A 17,185-nucleotide genomic window follows, 5' to 3' on the forward strand; every position below is an offset into this window, starting at 1 on the left:
AGCAGCCTGATTTACAGGCAATGTTCCCTCTGCTTTAAGGGGCTGGGTAAGTTCCCAAGCTCCAACCTGCATGATTATGGAATTGTTAAAATTCCTGCTATAATTTATTTCAAATCATCTTAAATAGTGTTTTGAGTGTACAAACATAAAATTGAGTGTAAAATTTTTTAATCTTTCAATGTCTAGGACTAATGTCTAGGACTATTGTTAATATTTCTATATAATTACTACATTGCCATAGTCATTTATTTCCTCCATTACAATTTTTGAAATCCAATGTTATATTTGGATGTTTCAGTTGTCTGTTTCTTCCTTCATATGACATTCACTTTATTTACATAAAAATGAACAATTTGCTAAATTGTTGCTCATAAATTGTCACCATTCTTCAACTACTGAAAACTTAAAGCCTAAGTCCTGTAGTTAATTTTGAAAAAATATATCTGATTCAAGTTTTTAATGCAAATTTAATTCTAGATTATGAGAGAAATACATATGGTATCATGATAGATAAGTGGAACATTAGCAGCAAATGGGTTTCATGGAATCTTGTGTCTCATACTTTGTACTGCTTATCCTCTCACTGGCTTCAATTGTATACTGCATCATAAAAAGAAATACTGTATCTGAAAATCAATTTTAGAATCTGATCCAAAGACCATTTTATATAGATGGTGTTGCAAATCCTGATTTAGGATCCTGCCAACTACACCAATTTGTCACAAATGGGTGATTTAGATCACTTAAAGAATCATCACTAAAGGTATTTGCAAAAGTGGTTTTAATATGATGTTGTAAAAGTGCAACTTATCAAAGCTTGATGGCAAGGTTCACTCTATTACTGTACAGAACAATCATTTTAACAATGATTCAAAGCTACCAAGACAGAAATCAAAACCACCAAGACAAAATCAGTTGCTCAGGCACAAATCAACATCACCACAACAAAAATCAAAGTTACCATATTACAAGGTTACACTTGATATTGGTCACTTACCAAGGATCTGCCATTGGTAATCTCTGCCTTGAGGAGCAGCCTTGAGAGCTTGGCCGAGAGAGCTCAAAAAAGCCCTTAAGCTGCCATATTTATGGAATAAAGCCATTGGCTAGTAGTCAAATTACATGTGATGGAAAAGGTATGCATGAGGGTCCTTGTACTCACAATTTTCTTTGTTCCTTGATAAATTAATCTTGGAAAATCCACCTGCTACTCATGTGTTAATGGCATGATTGGTGTTCCAAGCTCAAATGCATCAATGGTCACTGTGTCACACTGCTCATTTGTGGATTTTTCAAGAACAGACTGAAACTGGAGGAGTTCTTGTCCCATTTACAGCTTATGCCTTTACCTCCATTGGAGACTGTACCAAAATATCACTATTCTGGTTAAGGTGTCAAATGAATCTGTCACAGATGGAAACATCCCCACAAATTCAACCTTTGATCCAACTGCTTTATTACTCAACAAGTCATAGGATGACAGTGTTGTGGATATTTGGCTAGGCAGGGTAGAAAACATATCTATGAAGTGCAAGTTAATGGAAATGTTTTGTTTATATTTTTTTTTATGGCAGAAGCACAGTGGACAACATTAGGAAGACTGCCTAGAGATTTCAAGAAAAAAATTCTCAAAATTTCATTACTCTGAAAGTAAGGATTTCATATGCAACAGCACTAAAACCTTTGCTGTAGCTGCAACTAACAAGCTCCTGCCACAGAAGAGTAAACGAATCAGTGACCTAAGTCTATAGCATCCCTGAAGATGTCAATGAATAATTCACCAAATGTATTCTTAGATCCAAATGCAAATCGGTTTCAAGTTAACATAATTAATGAAAGCCATGACAACAATGAAACATCCCAAGAGAATGTGGGCTCTGATCCACCACATTATGAAGAAACATCTTTCACCGATGAAGCGCATAACAGACTAAGAATCAGTTACAGACCAGGAAAAAAAGAATTATATGACAATTTCCTTCAAAATGGGGAGAAAATGGAAGCTAGTTTGCATCCCTATGATACTCACACTAAAATGTATTATCTACAAACTTTTGGCCATAACACAGTGGATCCAGTTCCAAAAATCGATTATTATAGAAACACTGGCAGCATCAGTGGGAATAAGCTCAACAGACCAAGCTTATTAGAAATTCATGAGCAACTGGCAAAGGTAAGTGGAAAGGAAAGATATGAATTCTCTCTATGCCATTTCCAGGCTGTTAATTCTGTTTATTAATATGAGAAAATCCTTAAATTCATGGACCTTGCCCAAGAGAGAATGTAAAGTAATTACTTACCATATTTCCTTCAGTAGCTGCACTGTATTTTCTGCTCTGTACCCTCCTCAAAGGAAAGACTTTTATTAAAAGTTGATAGGAATACACTTGATTAGCAGAAAAACTTACCTTAATCTTGTCTAAGAGTATAAAACTATCAAAGCTCTTCTGTTTCACTTAAGAGGTAGGACAGTATCAATTTATAATTTAACCAAGGTACACAATTCACTCTTATTCTAAACTTTAATTTAATGTCAATGCATAACTAAAAGTTTCATATTCCTCTGGTTGTATTCAGTAATATATGTAAGTATAATAAAAAAAGTTATGTTCAAGCAATTCAATTTTAACCAATCAGAAATCCAAAGCACAACCTGCTTGTTGCTGTAACAAACCATTCAAACAGCAAGAAAGAATACAGGACAAGGGTGTTGAGGTTGAAAGTGTTTGCTTAGAAAAGGGACAGCAGGCAAGTTTTTAGATACAGATTCAATGAATGAATTTCAGCCTTCATCCTCATTATATCAATGAAATTGGATAAAATCTGAAGGGCATCTTGAATGACTACATAGAGAACATTTATGGAGGAATAACTTGGCTAAATTCCCCTTAATGTATCATAGAGAAGAGCTGCTTACTTTGCTTATGTAATGGATGGGACAATATCCAAAACTGCCAAACAGGATACACCTTTGGAAGATTTTCTAGGGCTATTTGTCCTCTCTGGTTCTGAGTAGACCTGCTTTTGGTTAACACAGTGTAGGAGTTTACAATTGATATATAAAACCAATGGATTTTATGTAAGAAGTTTTCCCTTGGCAGACTCTTCCTGCTTCTTTTTTCTCCCATAGGCACTACAATAAATTAATAATGAAAAGCCAAAACATGCCCTTTACCATGATAATCCTCACTTTTGTCACCCCCTAGAGATACCTGTCAGAAGAATATACATTGGTCAGGTATATTCTCCTGAGTTTTGGACATTCAAAACTTCCACAGGAAAGAATTTGGTAATATTAAATCTAAAACAGATTTGTCACTAGCTTCTGTGTTACTACCTCAGATAGGTAGATAGCAAAGATAACTTTGCTGACTATTACCTTACCTGTATCATCTAACTCTTGATTTCCCTCCGTGGAAGACTCAACTCCATGCAAAATAAATAGCATGGGAAGCTATAATGAGACCATCTGGGGACAAGAACAAATAGATTAAACACTTTAAAGCAGTTAAACTATTAAAAAAAATTACTGCTAAACAGTGCAAGAATATGATACTGTACTGACTGGTAGACTCTTCCCCTTTAAACCACAATACCAAGTTCTCTGGAAAAAACAGAGGAAAAATACAGGATACACCTACTTACAAAGTGAAAACAAAACCTTTTTTTGAGATTCTTAATTCAGCATTTGTCAGGGCAGGGCTGGAAAGCAAGAGATCACCTCTGTAATCAAACTCAGACTAAAAGTATCAGTGTGCAGAAAAATTCCCTGTTCCTTGTCTGCATTGGGTAAAAGTGAAAAGAGAAAACTCCAGAGAAAACCTGGTCTCACCACCATTCCATTCAGCTTTATGTACTTCTGAGGTGTGAATAATTTGGAGAAGCATCTGATTTTTGGATGCCTGTCCAAATTCCAGCCCTCTAGACATTCACCTGTCTTAAAGAAGTTTAATATAAAGTAATGAAATCAGCTAAAAATATAGCCATTAGGAAATGAGGACCTGTTTTTTTTAGGATCTTACTAGGACACCTTCACAGTTTTGGCCTGACTTATTTAAAAATTAAGGTCTCCCCAGACCTGCATAAAATGGCTTACATATAAAGGAGAAACAGGTTAGATGAGTCATCATTTATTTCTAAAAATGAATAAAAAGTAGATGTGAAAATGGTATCCCTACACATTTGCTGATGTGTAAGCTGCTACTCAAGGGACAAAACATTTCTATACACAGAAGAAACTTCCTCTTACAGAAATAATTTACTTCAGTAGTGGCCAGAGAGGAGAAAGTGTTGGCTTTGAACATAACGTGTTCAAATTAACAAGTACTGAACATTAGCATACTAAGGAATTTCAGTTTTGATCATTACTGTTTTTGTTTTTTTTTTCTGTTGCATCACTCTGTGTTTTCTCTTAAACATGATTAGATAGATTTTTCTGTGGTTTTTTAAGGCTCTCACTTAGAGAAGTTTAAAAAGAAAGCAGATTCCCTCCCAAAATAAAATGAGAGGAAAACTGCTCTACAGCTTGGGACTGTTATGGAAAAGAGCATCATTTGTCCTGGTTGCTCCCAGCCTTTTTTCATCATTTCACCATACAGAAGGATAATCGTATGACTCTCAAAATAGGAAGGTGAATGTCAGAGGTAATGGGATTTTTGCTATACTGGCAACCTGCTGTGTCCTTATGTGAGTTGTGGCCCTGGTCTGGGATCCACTACCCACAGCACTGGAACAAACGACTCACCATTAGCATGGCTGGAGTTATTCCTGCTTGTCCCATAGACTCACTCTGTGACCTTGGACAAATCACTTTGGTCCACAGAGCTTATTCTGAAGAATAAACAAACACAAGGTCACCAAATAGCAGATAAGTAGAAAAGGGAATTAAGATGGCATGAAAAACCTGAGTTTCTATCAGGAGGTAACAGCAGGGTGTGCCTATCCATCAGCCCCAGTGTGCAGCAGGCTCTCTGGCCACCACTAAAGAGGGGATGAAGTGTGCACTGAGTGTGTATGTGGGTTACACTAATAGCCCAAGATGCACGTCTGGAGAAGATGCTTTATTCCTTCTTTCTTTAAAACTAAAATCTGGGTTTACCATACCCCAAGGCAATCCCACACTCCTCACCCCCAGTTTTTTTTTGAAACTCAACTGTCCTGTCCAAATCCATTGCCAGGTTCTTGATAAGAAGTTTTATGTTTGACTTCAGATTTCTTAACATCACACAACCATTCCCGTCGTGCTCTGATACTGGGCTTAACATCAGAAGATACATATTAATATTAAATAACATTTTTTTTATATGTACTTTTTCAAATATCAGAATGTAAGGCAGGCTGAAAGAAACTTCAAATATCTGCTTCCCACACTGCTGGAATCAAATGTGTGTCATCTTTTAGCAAGATGTGTCAGTTTTTGCACATATTAAGCCACAAAACACCAATTAAATCTCTAAAAAAATAGTCCAAGTGCTACTTCACAGCTGATGGCTGGTGATAATTACTTGGGTTTAATATTTACCCTACATAAGAAATCATCTAACCTTTCTTCATCTTGGCTATTCTCCACACTTGTTATGGAGACTTGATGAGCTCATCATCTTAATCCCCTGAGGAGATGAGGGCTAAACTGTTCTGAAACAAGGAAAAGAAAATGTGCTGGGTTTTCAGGGGGGTTTTCGTAAGTAGGTAACTTCTTATGTTGATAGCTTTTCAAAATGTCATTTTCATTCCACATCCTTAATGCATGAGTAGCACAGGTACAGCTGCCTGGTAAATAACAAATCACTCACTAAAGCACACCTATTTAAAATGCATTTATGGAAGGTTTAAGGCCATAATTTATGATAATGGCAGAGAGAGCACAAATTCATTCAAAGTACATAGGAAACAATTTGTTTCCAGTAAAGAGACTGAACTTTTTTTTTTTTTGTCTTTCAAATTCCAACCACTGTAAGCAAAAAACCTTATATTATTCTGATCATCTTTAATAATTTACTGTACTTTGAGCCAAATACATCATTATTTTAGGGTGAGAATTATCAAAATTATCTGAGTAACTCAGGAGCTCAAAGCCACAGGCTTTCAATAGATATTGTATTTCTGTTTCATTTAGGGCCAAAAGGACTATAGGCATCAAGTTTAATCTACGTCAAAATGGATTAAACTTAATTATTTGTGAGCACAATACTGTATGAATTGTGTTAAAGGCATCCTACAGCCTTGCATCATGGTGGGTAGAGTCTCCATCCATGAGGAGAGGGTCCAAACATTAGTATAAGCATCACATACAGCTGGTCTTTGTTTTGGTTTGGATTGTTGGGGCTGAGTCCACAGACAAAATTAAAAAACAGCCTTGAAGCTTAAGCAAGGTGAGGAAATTTCATATATTCCACAGAGTCATAGATGGTTCTCCTCCTTGACCTGTTTAGTTAATATGAAAAATATCTTCATCTCCCTTCAAACCCTAAAAGCATCTTTATTCCTCTCCAAAAGTGACACATGCTCCTGACTCTCTGCCAGGCTATGGTCCTTCCTGAAGGTCTTTGCAGAAGACCCAGACAATACCAGGCATTAGTCAACCTAATGCCATCACCTCACAAATCCAGTCAGAATTTTGTATAAAAAGAATTTAAAGGAAACAAAGCACCAATAATGACAAATATAAACCTCAGTAGCATGACTAATCCATATTCAAGCCACAAGAACTATGGAATGATGCCAAAGTGACTCAAAAAAAAACCTGGGCCAGATGTGAAGAGATAAAATACAAATTTATATCTGTAACTGAATGTAAACAATCTAAAATTCTGGGCTACTTATTCTGGTTATATATGGCAATTCCTAATCCTATGGTCATACCAAAGGTGACTAAACCACAGGAAGGATTATTCATTTACTGCATTATTTACTGCATTTCACTGCTATTTCTCTGACTGTTCATAGAATCATAGAATTGGCTGGGTTGGAAGGGACCTCATAGATCATCAAGTCCAACCCTTGTTTTCAATAATGTTACCCATTTGCTGCTGTGATGATGTTTGTACCATCTGTACTTGTACAGAAAACTTCAACATGTAACTCCTCTGCCATGCAGCACTCAGCTAGCTCTCTTCCCACTGGTGAGCAATTAGCCCTGTTTCTACACTTAACCATTATTCATAAATTATTGTAGTAGCATGAAGAGACCAACCAGAAGACCCTCATTTTGTTAGATGCTCTACTAACATATCAGCACATGTATGGTGAATACAGTTTACAATAAAACAATTTAGTACCAGATAACGATGCATTTACTCTGCTTAAGCAATTCTGTTATCTTTTGTCCTGTTAGCAATGCTGATGCCTGGTGTGAGCAGAATATTGTACTCTACTCCAGATACAGTAAAACCTGATCTTCCTTGGAATTCCTTTATTCCATATCTCTCTTATGCAGCCAGGTGTCCTCTGCTTGGCACAAAAAATATTTTTTTTTTCTTTGTGATCCTTCAGAACATAGCTGTGACCACCGGCTCGGTCGAGAGAGTGGCCAATGGAGAAAGCACCACTGGAGATGAAGCAGCAGTCAGCAAAGAAGAGGAGAACAAATCAGGACTTGTCAAGTTTGGATGGGTGAAGGGTGTGCTGGTGAGAAATGCATCTACATTTCTGAAACAAACAAAATTAAAAAGCAAACTTTAAGATTATACCTGCAACACTAAGATCTTTTAAAAAACAAGAGAAAGAGGCAGACTTGAGGGATGTTTGGAGTGCTTGTAATGTACATTATCACCCTTCTGACTGTGAACACTACTTTCAATGTTGCACTAATGCAGTATCTTTTTGTTTAAAACCTAGGTAAGATGTATGCTTAATATTTGGGGTGTGATGCTTTTTATTCGACTTTCCTGGATTATAGGTCAAGCAGGAATTGGTACGTATCTTATTTAATATCATTTTCATTAGAGGAAAGGATAAAGAGGATAATCTATACATGATCACGATGAATATATAATCTGAGATGTGCATTTGCATGCTGAACAAAATAATGATTTCAAATGCTTGCCAGAGTAAAAACTGCTAATCCTCAAAACTACTGAAATTTTCCAGACTCACAGCTAAGTTCCTGCTTCGCAGCATAGGTCTGTTAACTATGCATATGATCATCACATTGGAGTATTTCTAAGCTCTGGTGAAATTTGTATTTACATACTGTAACAGATGTAAACTTCATGACTTGGGCCAATTTCTAATACAGAGCCAAACTTTATGAGTTCACACTTTGCTTATCTGTGAATCCCAAACCTTGTCATCTACATATTAAAAACAATGCTTCTTCACACTTCTCTGCAGAGTTGAAAACAGAACTAGAAGGATTTAATTTCATCAGGATTTTGTTATTTTTAGCTATCACACAGCACTAGATACCAATGTAGTATAAAACACCAAGTTTTTAAAACTCTGCTAGAGATTTCTTCTAAATTAACTATGTACCCTTCCTCGTGCAATTTAATTAATGTAGATCCCAGTCCCTTGGGGTCTGGGCTCAAGGCTTCTGTCCAGCATTGTTGGGTGTTTAGTGAAAACAGTGAGAGAGGAAAGGGTTCACACCACCACCAGACCCTCCAGCAACTTGAAGCAGCTCAGTAAAGTGCAGTGCATTGGTAGTCACTGTGTGGTTCACCTTCCTTTTTGGAGATGTTGCTCCCTGTGTTACACGATCATCCTGCCTAGATTAATGGGCCCTAAATCTTTGACTGGCACCCATATGTCATAAAACCCAGCACCTGCCTAAAGGGTAGATGGCAAGTATTCCAGTTCAGGTTCTCACAGAATGAGAACACTAAGCAGACACCAACTGGAGTCCAAGCTCTGGACAACTCTCCTGATCTTGGATAAAACACAGGTGCTCAAATTCAGATAAAAACCATTCACTGCCTTGTTAATGGAAGTGAAATGAAATATTGAATGGAATAATATCCAAAATTTCGCATGATTAAAGTCTCATTTCCAACAAAATACAGAAACATCACAGAAATAATAATAAAAACAAGAAATAAATGCTTATTAAGAAAACAAATTAAGTCATAAACTTAGAGACACAAGCAGAAAACAAATCAAACCAATAAAAGTTTCAGAATTAAGCGGAAGAACTTTACCTACTTTTGCAGAGCCCCATGTGTGGCTCTAGTGCTGTGCCTGACAAAGGGGTACTTGCTGATTTTATGATGCATACCAAATGAGAATGTACAGCCCAGGGCACTCATAAGTATATGCCTTGCCATGAAAATTCTGCATCTTAATATTGCCAAGACTTTGCTCTGGGGTTTCATGCAAAATTAGTTTTTAAGGGGAGTTTAGTAACTTATTGAGATCATCAAGAAGTATTACTTTGTTTTGAGGTGTGAGAATAGCCATGGGCAAGAGTAATTCATTTTAGAACAACTTACTTAGCACCCATATGCCTGGTTTTCAATCTAAACTTTAATCAGATTTTAACATTAATTTGCACCAACATCAGTTACAGCCTTTCTGCTTTCATATTTAATTTCACCATTTTAATTCACCGATAACCAGACTCTCCTTTCTTATGGCTTATTGCTCTGCTGTTGCTTTTTAATATTGCATGCCATATGTAAGGAGGTTAGCTTTACTTCTGAAAATGAGACATCAAATTCCATTTGAATAATTTCTCAATGCATTTTCTGAATGTCTTATAAGCAATGAGCTTTAAGTCCCTAGCCAAGCTGCTTAAGGAGAACAGTGGTGGAATCTCATCATCACCAAGACTCAGGGATTTCACTGGATACTGCTACTAACATGGAAATTAAATGAGTGAGTTAAATCACCATCTGGGCACCATCCATACCCCCCTCATTAGAGGGCCAAAGAGAGGAAACCCAATTATTTCCATATCTTGATAGGCTGTCTGGGGCAAAAGCTCTTACAGGGGGAAAAAAATAACATTCCAGCAAGGCTCTCTGTATATCATCAGTTGAGAAAAAAGGAACAGTATGGTCCTGGCAAGGTTACAGGTCCAAAACTAGTCTGGTATTTCCACCTCTCATCTGGGGATTGTCTGAATTTTGCATTTGTACCTATCCACAGGATGGGGAGCTAAAAGCAGGGAAAATCACCAAGTTTATGTTAACTGACAATCTGGCTTGGAATATTACAGTTATGCTAAATAATTTTATAATACAATGATATTTCGGTTGCACCACTTTATTTTATGCACTCTTCCTCTTCAATGTTGATTTTTTATTTTTTTAATTAACATTACAGCCTTCCCAAGCACATACTATTTGTCAAATGAGCAAAATATCTTACCTTATTTATAACAGGAATTGTGAAATGCAATAGAGAATCCTGGAAAAATACTCCTTATTCAATTTAAGAATCAACAGCTGACTAGAAGTAATATTTAGCCACTTCTCAGGCACAAAATTTGCATGGTTTAACAATATCCATCTATTTAATGGTAGCTGACCAAAAGGAATGACCATTTGGATTTTTTTTCTTACAGATCTGCATACAAAATAGGTGCATGACTAGGGATAGAGGCTCAGATCACTTTAACTATCCTACTCTATGTCACATATAATATATATCTCACACATCATACTGCTCTGTCTTATAGGATTGTGATAACATGGCTTCAACATAGGGGACTGGATGTCTATAACCATCCAGTATGAACTGAAGTCAGGAATCTGATCTGGAAGCCAGAAGGTAGAAACACAGCAGATAAATCAATATGTTTGCACTACTTCTGGCTGGATGTCATTTCTAGGATCCGAGTTTCAATTTGGATGAGCTCTGGTCAATAAATATTGCTACAAGCAATGTATAATCTTCAGTTCCACAATGAAGACCTGCGTACCTTATGGAAACAGGAGAGCTATTGTATAAGTGTTAGTGAGTTCAGATAAAACTAGGAACTTGTTTGGCACCAAACTGTAATTGCTTCATTATTTTCCTCAGTTTTTTGGGTTTTTTTCCTCTCATAGATACAGATGGGAATAGAAGCAATAAAGTCGAGAGAAAATGTCATTATTTCTTCACCTGACTTGAAATAACAAAGTTTTCTGGAACTACAGAGGCAAAGTCTTCTTGGTACTGTCAGAAAACATAACAGAAGCAATACCACAAATGTAACTTGAGAGGTCCAGTTTGCACACAAAGAACAACTTTTTCACTGGGCAGATAGCGTAGCCTTGGAACTTCTAATCCAAAGAGGATGTGGGATGTTTGTCCAAGGAGGTTTTCAAGACACAGCTAGCTAAGTCCATCACTGACTTAATTATGTGTTGGCAATAGTTCTGCTAGGACTGGGAGGCTGAGCTACAGACCTTCAGAAGTCACTTCCAACCAATGTGTCTATAATTCTAAACCATACAGGGCACTCTTACACATACAGTTTCTAGCACAGTTCCACAAAGCTAACAGAAACTTAACCAATCGTATAGCCAAAGACTGGAAACATACTCAGGTTTCAGAGCCTTACTCAAACTGAAACCCAGCTCACCTATAGCCAATCACCTACCACTGATCATCAGACATTTCCTGTCTGATTTAAATATTTTAAATTGAAATAATGAAATAAATTTAAATAAAAATCTGTTTAATTTTGCAATTTTGTAATATCAGCTAAAACAAAAAAAATCTAAATTCTCTAAGATTATATATTACAGATCACCTGTTAAAGCAAACGGCATCTAAAAGGCAATATTCCCATTTTCAAATGCTTGTCTTGTGTTTGAGTAAAACTACTTTGAGAAGGGAAACTGGCAGATGAGGGAGCTGGGAAGTGCAGCAGTTGATAGCTTGGCAAGTAAGGACATAGAAGGCTTACATTCAGCTCTTGTCTCTCTACCTGACACAATTTTGTCCTGATGCACAATGAAAACATACAGTCAGTCTTTCTATGAGTATTTAATTAACTGATGAAAGACAGCAGCACTCTTACATAAGCTTTGATTAATGCGGTGATCTCTCCAATTAAAGAGTCAGAATATATATTAAAGGAAGATACAAGCACCCATGCCAAGGGACACTTGTTTGCTCATTTCCTCCAGTCTTTGAAACATGAGAACTTCTGCCTAGGGTACTTCTAGCAGAAAGAGTCACTGCTTGAAGACTGATGGGGATAATTTACTACAGTGATATGGACTCCTTGGAAATGTTCTGAAAACTGCAAGTGGTCAACAAACCAGCTTTTCAGTTTATTGCTCTGATTCTGGTCAGAAAATTCAATTTATAGAGAGAATCATTTACAGGAATCATGGAGCATGAATAAAATACTTTATCTTCTTATTACTGACAGGTCTTGGAGTAATAATAATTCTTCTCGCCACAATGGTAACCTCAATTACTGGGTTGTCAACTTCTGCAATAGCAACTAATGGGTTTGTCCGTGGAGGTAAAAATTTTAGGTTACTACCATTTTGAGCTCAAAAAGGTCTTTATGCATTCTTTTCATCTGAAGCAAACCAGACTGATGACAAACCAAATGCTACATCTAAAGGAAACTGAAGGTAACAATTCCAGTCACAATTCTAGTCACAATTCATGGCATCTTTGAGTTCTCACTGGTAATAAATACCAGATTTCAGTTCAGTCTCTGAAGTACGTTTCAGATGTTCCTGCCTACTGCTGAGCAAGGGATGACTTCTGGTTTTTCATGGAGTTTGTCTGCTACCTTTCAGCAAGTCACTTATTCAGAGCATTCCAGGTTGGACATCCTCGGACAAACTGACATATCTTTTCCTCTCATTTTAAAGACCCATGTAGATCACTGGATATCTTCAATTTAATACCTTCACTGTAAAACTTCTTACATTTCAGCCACTCCTTGGAAGATGAGCAAACAATTGTGCTGGAAAAGGGCATGTCAGGTATTTTATGAAGCAACATTTTAGTGCATTTCAGAGTATTAAAGTTGTAACTGGGCTGCTCTAACCTCTGCGGAAAACGGCAAGTTCTTACTGCATCATTTAATCAGAACAGGTATTTGAATACACTTGAATATGCTTTCTTTTTCGGATCTTTCAGGTCTTGGAATCATAGTTATTGGTTTGAGTGTAGTAGTAACAACATTGACAGGTATCTCCATGTCAGCCATTTGCACTAATGGAGTAGTAAGAGGAGGTAAGTGCATATATCGAATGAAAAATATTAAAATCTGCAGATTTCTATTAGAAAGAATATTTGAAATAACTGTTACAAGAACAGCAATAATAAACATATTGGAGTGAATTCTGTCAATGGATCAATATTAAAATGTATATTATCTTAAACACTTCTTGACAATAAATACCAAGTGTCAGTGAGATTAAATAATTTACTGATGAAGTAACATGCTCCTTTCAGAGATTAAAGATACACTGCATCACTATGCACGTGCTTTAACAATGTACCACAGAATATGATCTTTCAAGCTAAAATTGGGATAGACCCAAGTAAGTGAGAGCCTGCCCAGAAGTGAGAACCTGAAGTGAGGTTCTCTGTGATCTATGTTACTATATTATGTACCATGAAAAATTATTTGAGGGTCCAATTTTGCATGCTAATATGCTCTGAAAAGATTTCTGCAACAGAAAGGGATGGAGAAAAGTCCAAAGGTAGAATCAGCACATTCTTATTTTTATCAGTGTCCCCTATTAATATGAGGCAAATATTGATTATATTTGTTAGACTAAAGGCAGAGATTCCTGCGGTATTATTTATGTGAGAAAAATGAGCAAAAACTGAGCATTTGGTTGTGCTGAACTAGTAATAATTTCTGTCTGCAGGTGGAGCATACTATCTTATCTCAAGAAGTCTAGGCCCAGAATTTGGTGGATCTATAGGACTTATCTTTGCTTTTGCAAATGCAGTTGCAGTTGCTATGTATGTAGTTGGATTTGCCGAAACAGTTGTAGAACTTCTCAAGGTAAATGTAGATGTTTCATCTATATAATCACATTGGCTTGGGTTATTTGTTTTGTGGGTGTTGGGGTTTTTTTTGTTGGTTGGCTTGGTTGGGGGTTTTTTTGTGGTTTGGGGTTTTTTGTTTGTTTCATGTATTTGTTTAAGTGGTGATAAATTTTTGCTGAGGATAGAAGGACATTTTAGCAGGAAGGAATCTCTAAAGATGCCATATAGTGCTCCTCCATGACATCTACCTTGCTGTTATATTTCATTCATTTGAAGAATTTCAATATCAGAAAAGGAACAGACATCTAATTAGACAGCCTAACAACCCAACTACAAAGAGCTAGCTTGGTGTCACAAATCACTGGAACTTTGACAGCTCACTGCTTTCTATTTCACCTCATTACCTGAGCCCACCAGCTGGGCAGAGACAGAGTGGTTCAAATATTTCTTACTGCTTTCAGGAGAGTGATACACTGATGGTGGATGAGTCCAATGACATCAGAATAATAGGCACCATAACTGTGGTATGTCTTCTTGGCATCTCTGTTGCTGGCATGGAATGGGAAGCAAAGGTAAACCTTTAAAATTACATAAAAGCAAGCAGTATATTAGAGTGCTGTACAGGATTTGTGCATGAGGAATGTTATAAAGCAGGTGGAATATTCAAAAGCACTTCTTTCAGATTATGCTTAATCTGTCTAAAAGAAATAACAGTTTAATCATTAGATTCAATGAAAACACAATTACTCCATCCTCTTCCATGAACATACATTTAAATGGGAAGAGAAAGTTTGTGTTCTGCAGACAGCTTGATTATCTTCATTTTTATAATTTATGGCATCATTTAGAGCCTTATACAAGTGCCCCTTTCGCCCTTGTTTTTGATGCAGCTTGGCAGAATAAACAGTAGTAAAAACAACATAAGGTTTTATGGTACTCTCTCAACCCCTACCCAGCAGAAGAGTTCTCTTTCTCTGCTTGGTATACACATCGTGATCTCTAATGATCTCCACTATTCCTTCACCTATAAAAAAAGTTGAAAATGGAAATTCAAACAGAAATACTTTAGGGGGTGGAATACAGAAATTGTAATCATGCCCAGAATAGCACCCTTCTTCTTACACTCTGCTGTGATAGAGACTAGAACTGCTTATAATAGAGATCAGAAAAACAACTCGATATTATAACCCTTGAAGTTATAACTCACTGCAGCTAAACATTCTTATAATAATATAAAAATATCTTATGCTTGATATTAGTGCATTATCTGTTTCACTTTGCCTTTTCTTGAAAAGAAACAGACATAAAATCAAATTACAACTATAGATTTCATAACCCCCTTAGTAAACTCCTGCTGTTGTCATTAGCTGATTCATCTTGATTCTGGAATTAGTAATCTGTAATAGTGAACACATACAGATAACTTAGAATATAGACATCTCCACAGTCAATTGAAATAAAAAGCATCAAGAAAATCTTTTGTTTCTATTAATAGGCTCAAGTTATTCTTCTGATTGTCCTCCTTGTTGCCATTGCAAACTTCTTTATTGGGACAGTCATTCCTACCAACAATGAAAAGAAGGCAAGAGGCTTTTTCAATTACCAAGGCAAGTAACCTTATTATCATAAAACAGTAGGTCTGTATTTTTTTGGCTTCATACTGAGCTAATGATTCTACTGAAAAAGGTCAGAAGATCAGGGTCGTCTACCTGAGTTTAAGCACGCTTGCAAACCAAGGGACTTTATTTAATCTTTATTTAATTTTGAGTCTGTCCCTCCTGCTGAATCTGAGAGCACTCTTAGCTGCAGCTTGAGTCATTTAGGTACCAGCAGAGCACAGATAAACTTTTACACAGAGCTATGTGCAAGTGCAGCAGTGACACTCTTGTCACTTCAATAAGGACCTGTAGCTCTGAAATGCAGACAGACACATCCTACAGGGGACCAGACCAAGGAAATCAAATTCACTTTGCTTATGATATGAGACAGATTCAAACCCAGTTGTCCAGACATGAAAGACTAGCTTATTCACCTCCTTTACTAAGTGAGCATGGAATCAAATCCTAGTGCTACATTTCATTTTCACCTGTATTTGCAGCATCAATATTTGCAGAAAACTTTGGACCAGATTTCAGAAGTGGAGAAGGATTTTTCTCGGTGTTTGCCATTTTTTTCCCAGCTGCCACTGGCATTCTTGCAGGAGCCAATATCTCAGGAGATCTGAAAGTACGTATTTCATTAACTTCATAATACTAGCTTTAGGCTGTAAAAAGAACAAGGAAATAAATTATCAATCAACACTGTATTCAGTTTTAAATCATGTCTTATTTTTGTAAGCAAAACTCACTTTTAATATTTGCTGTATTATTTAAAAGCATCAGTTGTCATTTTCTCTCATAATGCATTATGGTTGTTTACAAAAATTACTGCATTTATATTTGCATTGCTATATCATTTAAAAGCATGTTTCAGTAGCTTGTAATAATGCATTATTAATGGTTGGGTATCAGCACACGAGGAGAAATTACATGTGCATCTCTCAGCACTTCTGCAAAATCTCCTAAAATATCATCCCAAAAAGCCCACCTGTAAAGCTCCTGTTTGTGCTCACAAGAATCAGCAGAGACTGGCTTTTTATACTCAGGGTCATAGCAAGGGGAAAGTAAACAGCATTTAATGAAAGCAACCATGTCCCAGTCCCATGTCACTACTGCTGCTCAAAGAAAAAAGCTGCAAGTTTGTAGCCTTGACAAAAGGAAAGAGCCTGAAGAGAAAGGGAAAGGAGGTCCAAGGGTGCCCAATTGTCTGGCTGTGGCCAAGCTGTCAGGTTCCTCTTGCAGCGTAACATTTGTATGAGATGGTATTTCCAGTACCTAAATGTACTGGTAAATTAGAAACAGCAATTTAGATTTAACTTTGCTCTCGTTTTTGTGAATTTGCACAGTATATTTAATGAAAAGAGGGGTTAAAGCTAAACACAAAGCTGAAGTAATTTGAAGTTGAGCAAAGCATCTGGTAAAACATCTCTAGTAAATGGGAAGCAATGCAATGCTTTGTAATACAAGAACTTAAAAAATGCACCAGGGGTATCTTTAACTCAAGTCTTGCAGTCTAATACTAAAAAATATAAAAATATCAAACAAAACCATATTCTCCCCCACCCAAAAAAAAAAAAAAAAAAAAGTCCCTAAAAAGATGTGGCTCTCTTCAGAGCCCCAGGATGTCAAATGAAGTTATTTGGCTTTATCATACAGACCCATTTTCTTGTAAACCTTCAGGATTCAAACAC

At 36.6% G+C, this 17,185-nt stretch overlaps 1 protein-coding gene across 2 annotated transcripts in view; it reads left to right on the plus strand.

The window, feature by feature from the left end:
* Positions 1-1,762: 1,762 nt before the first annotated feature.
* SLC12A1 (solute carrier family 12 member 1) overlaps positions 1,763-17,185 on the plus strand; it is a 46,279-nt gene continuing 30,856 nt past the window's right edge. Inside the window, exons 1-8 of one of the 2 annotated variants that reach the window (XM_008492018.2) lie at positions 1,763-2,173; positions 7,492-7,626; positions 7,837-7,912; positions 12,305-12,400; positions 13,773-13,912; positions 14,358-14,468; positions 15,392-15,503; positions 15,995-16,122. In XM_008492018.2, the coding sequence (XP_008490240.2) occupies positions 1,763-2,173; positions 7,492-7,626; positions 7,837-7,912; positions 12,305-12,400; positions 13,773-13,912; positions 14,358-14,468; positions 15,392-15,503; positions 15,995-16,122 (1,209 nt within the window). Of the gene's footprint in view, positions 2,174-7,491; positions 7,627-7,836; positions 7,913-12,304; positions 12,401-13,032; positions 13,129-13,772; positions 13,913-14,357; positions 14,469-15,391; positions 15,504-15,994; positions 16,123-17,185 lie in introns of both variants that reach the window. The other variant, XM_008492019.2, reaches the window with a different exon arrangement.

This window comes from Calypte anna, chromosome 10 (genome assembly GCF_003957555.1).
Source record: "Calypte anna isolate BGI_N300 chromosome 10, bCalAnn1_v1.p, whole genome shotgun sequence".
Lineage (NCBI taxonomy): Eukaryota > Metazoa > Chordata > Aves > Apodiformes > Trochilidae > Calypte > Calypte anna.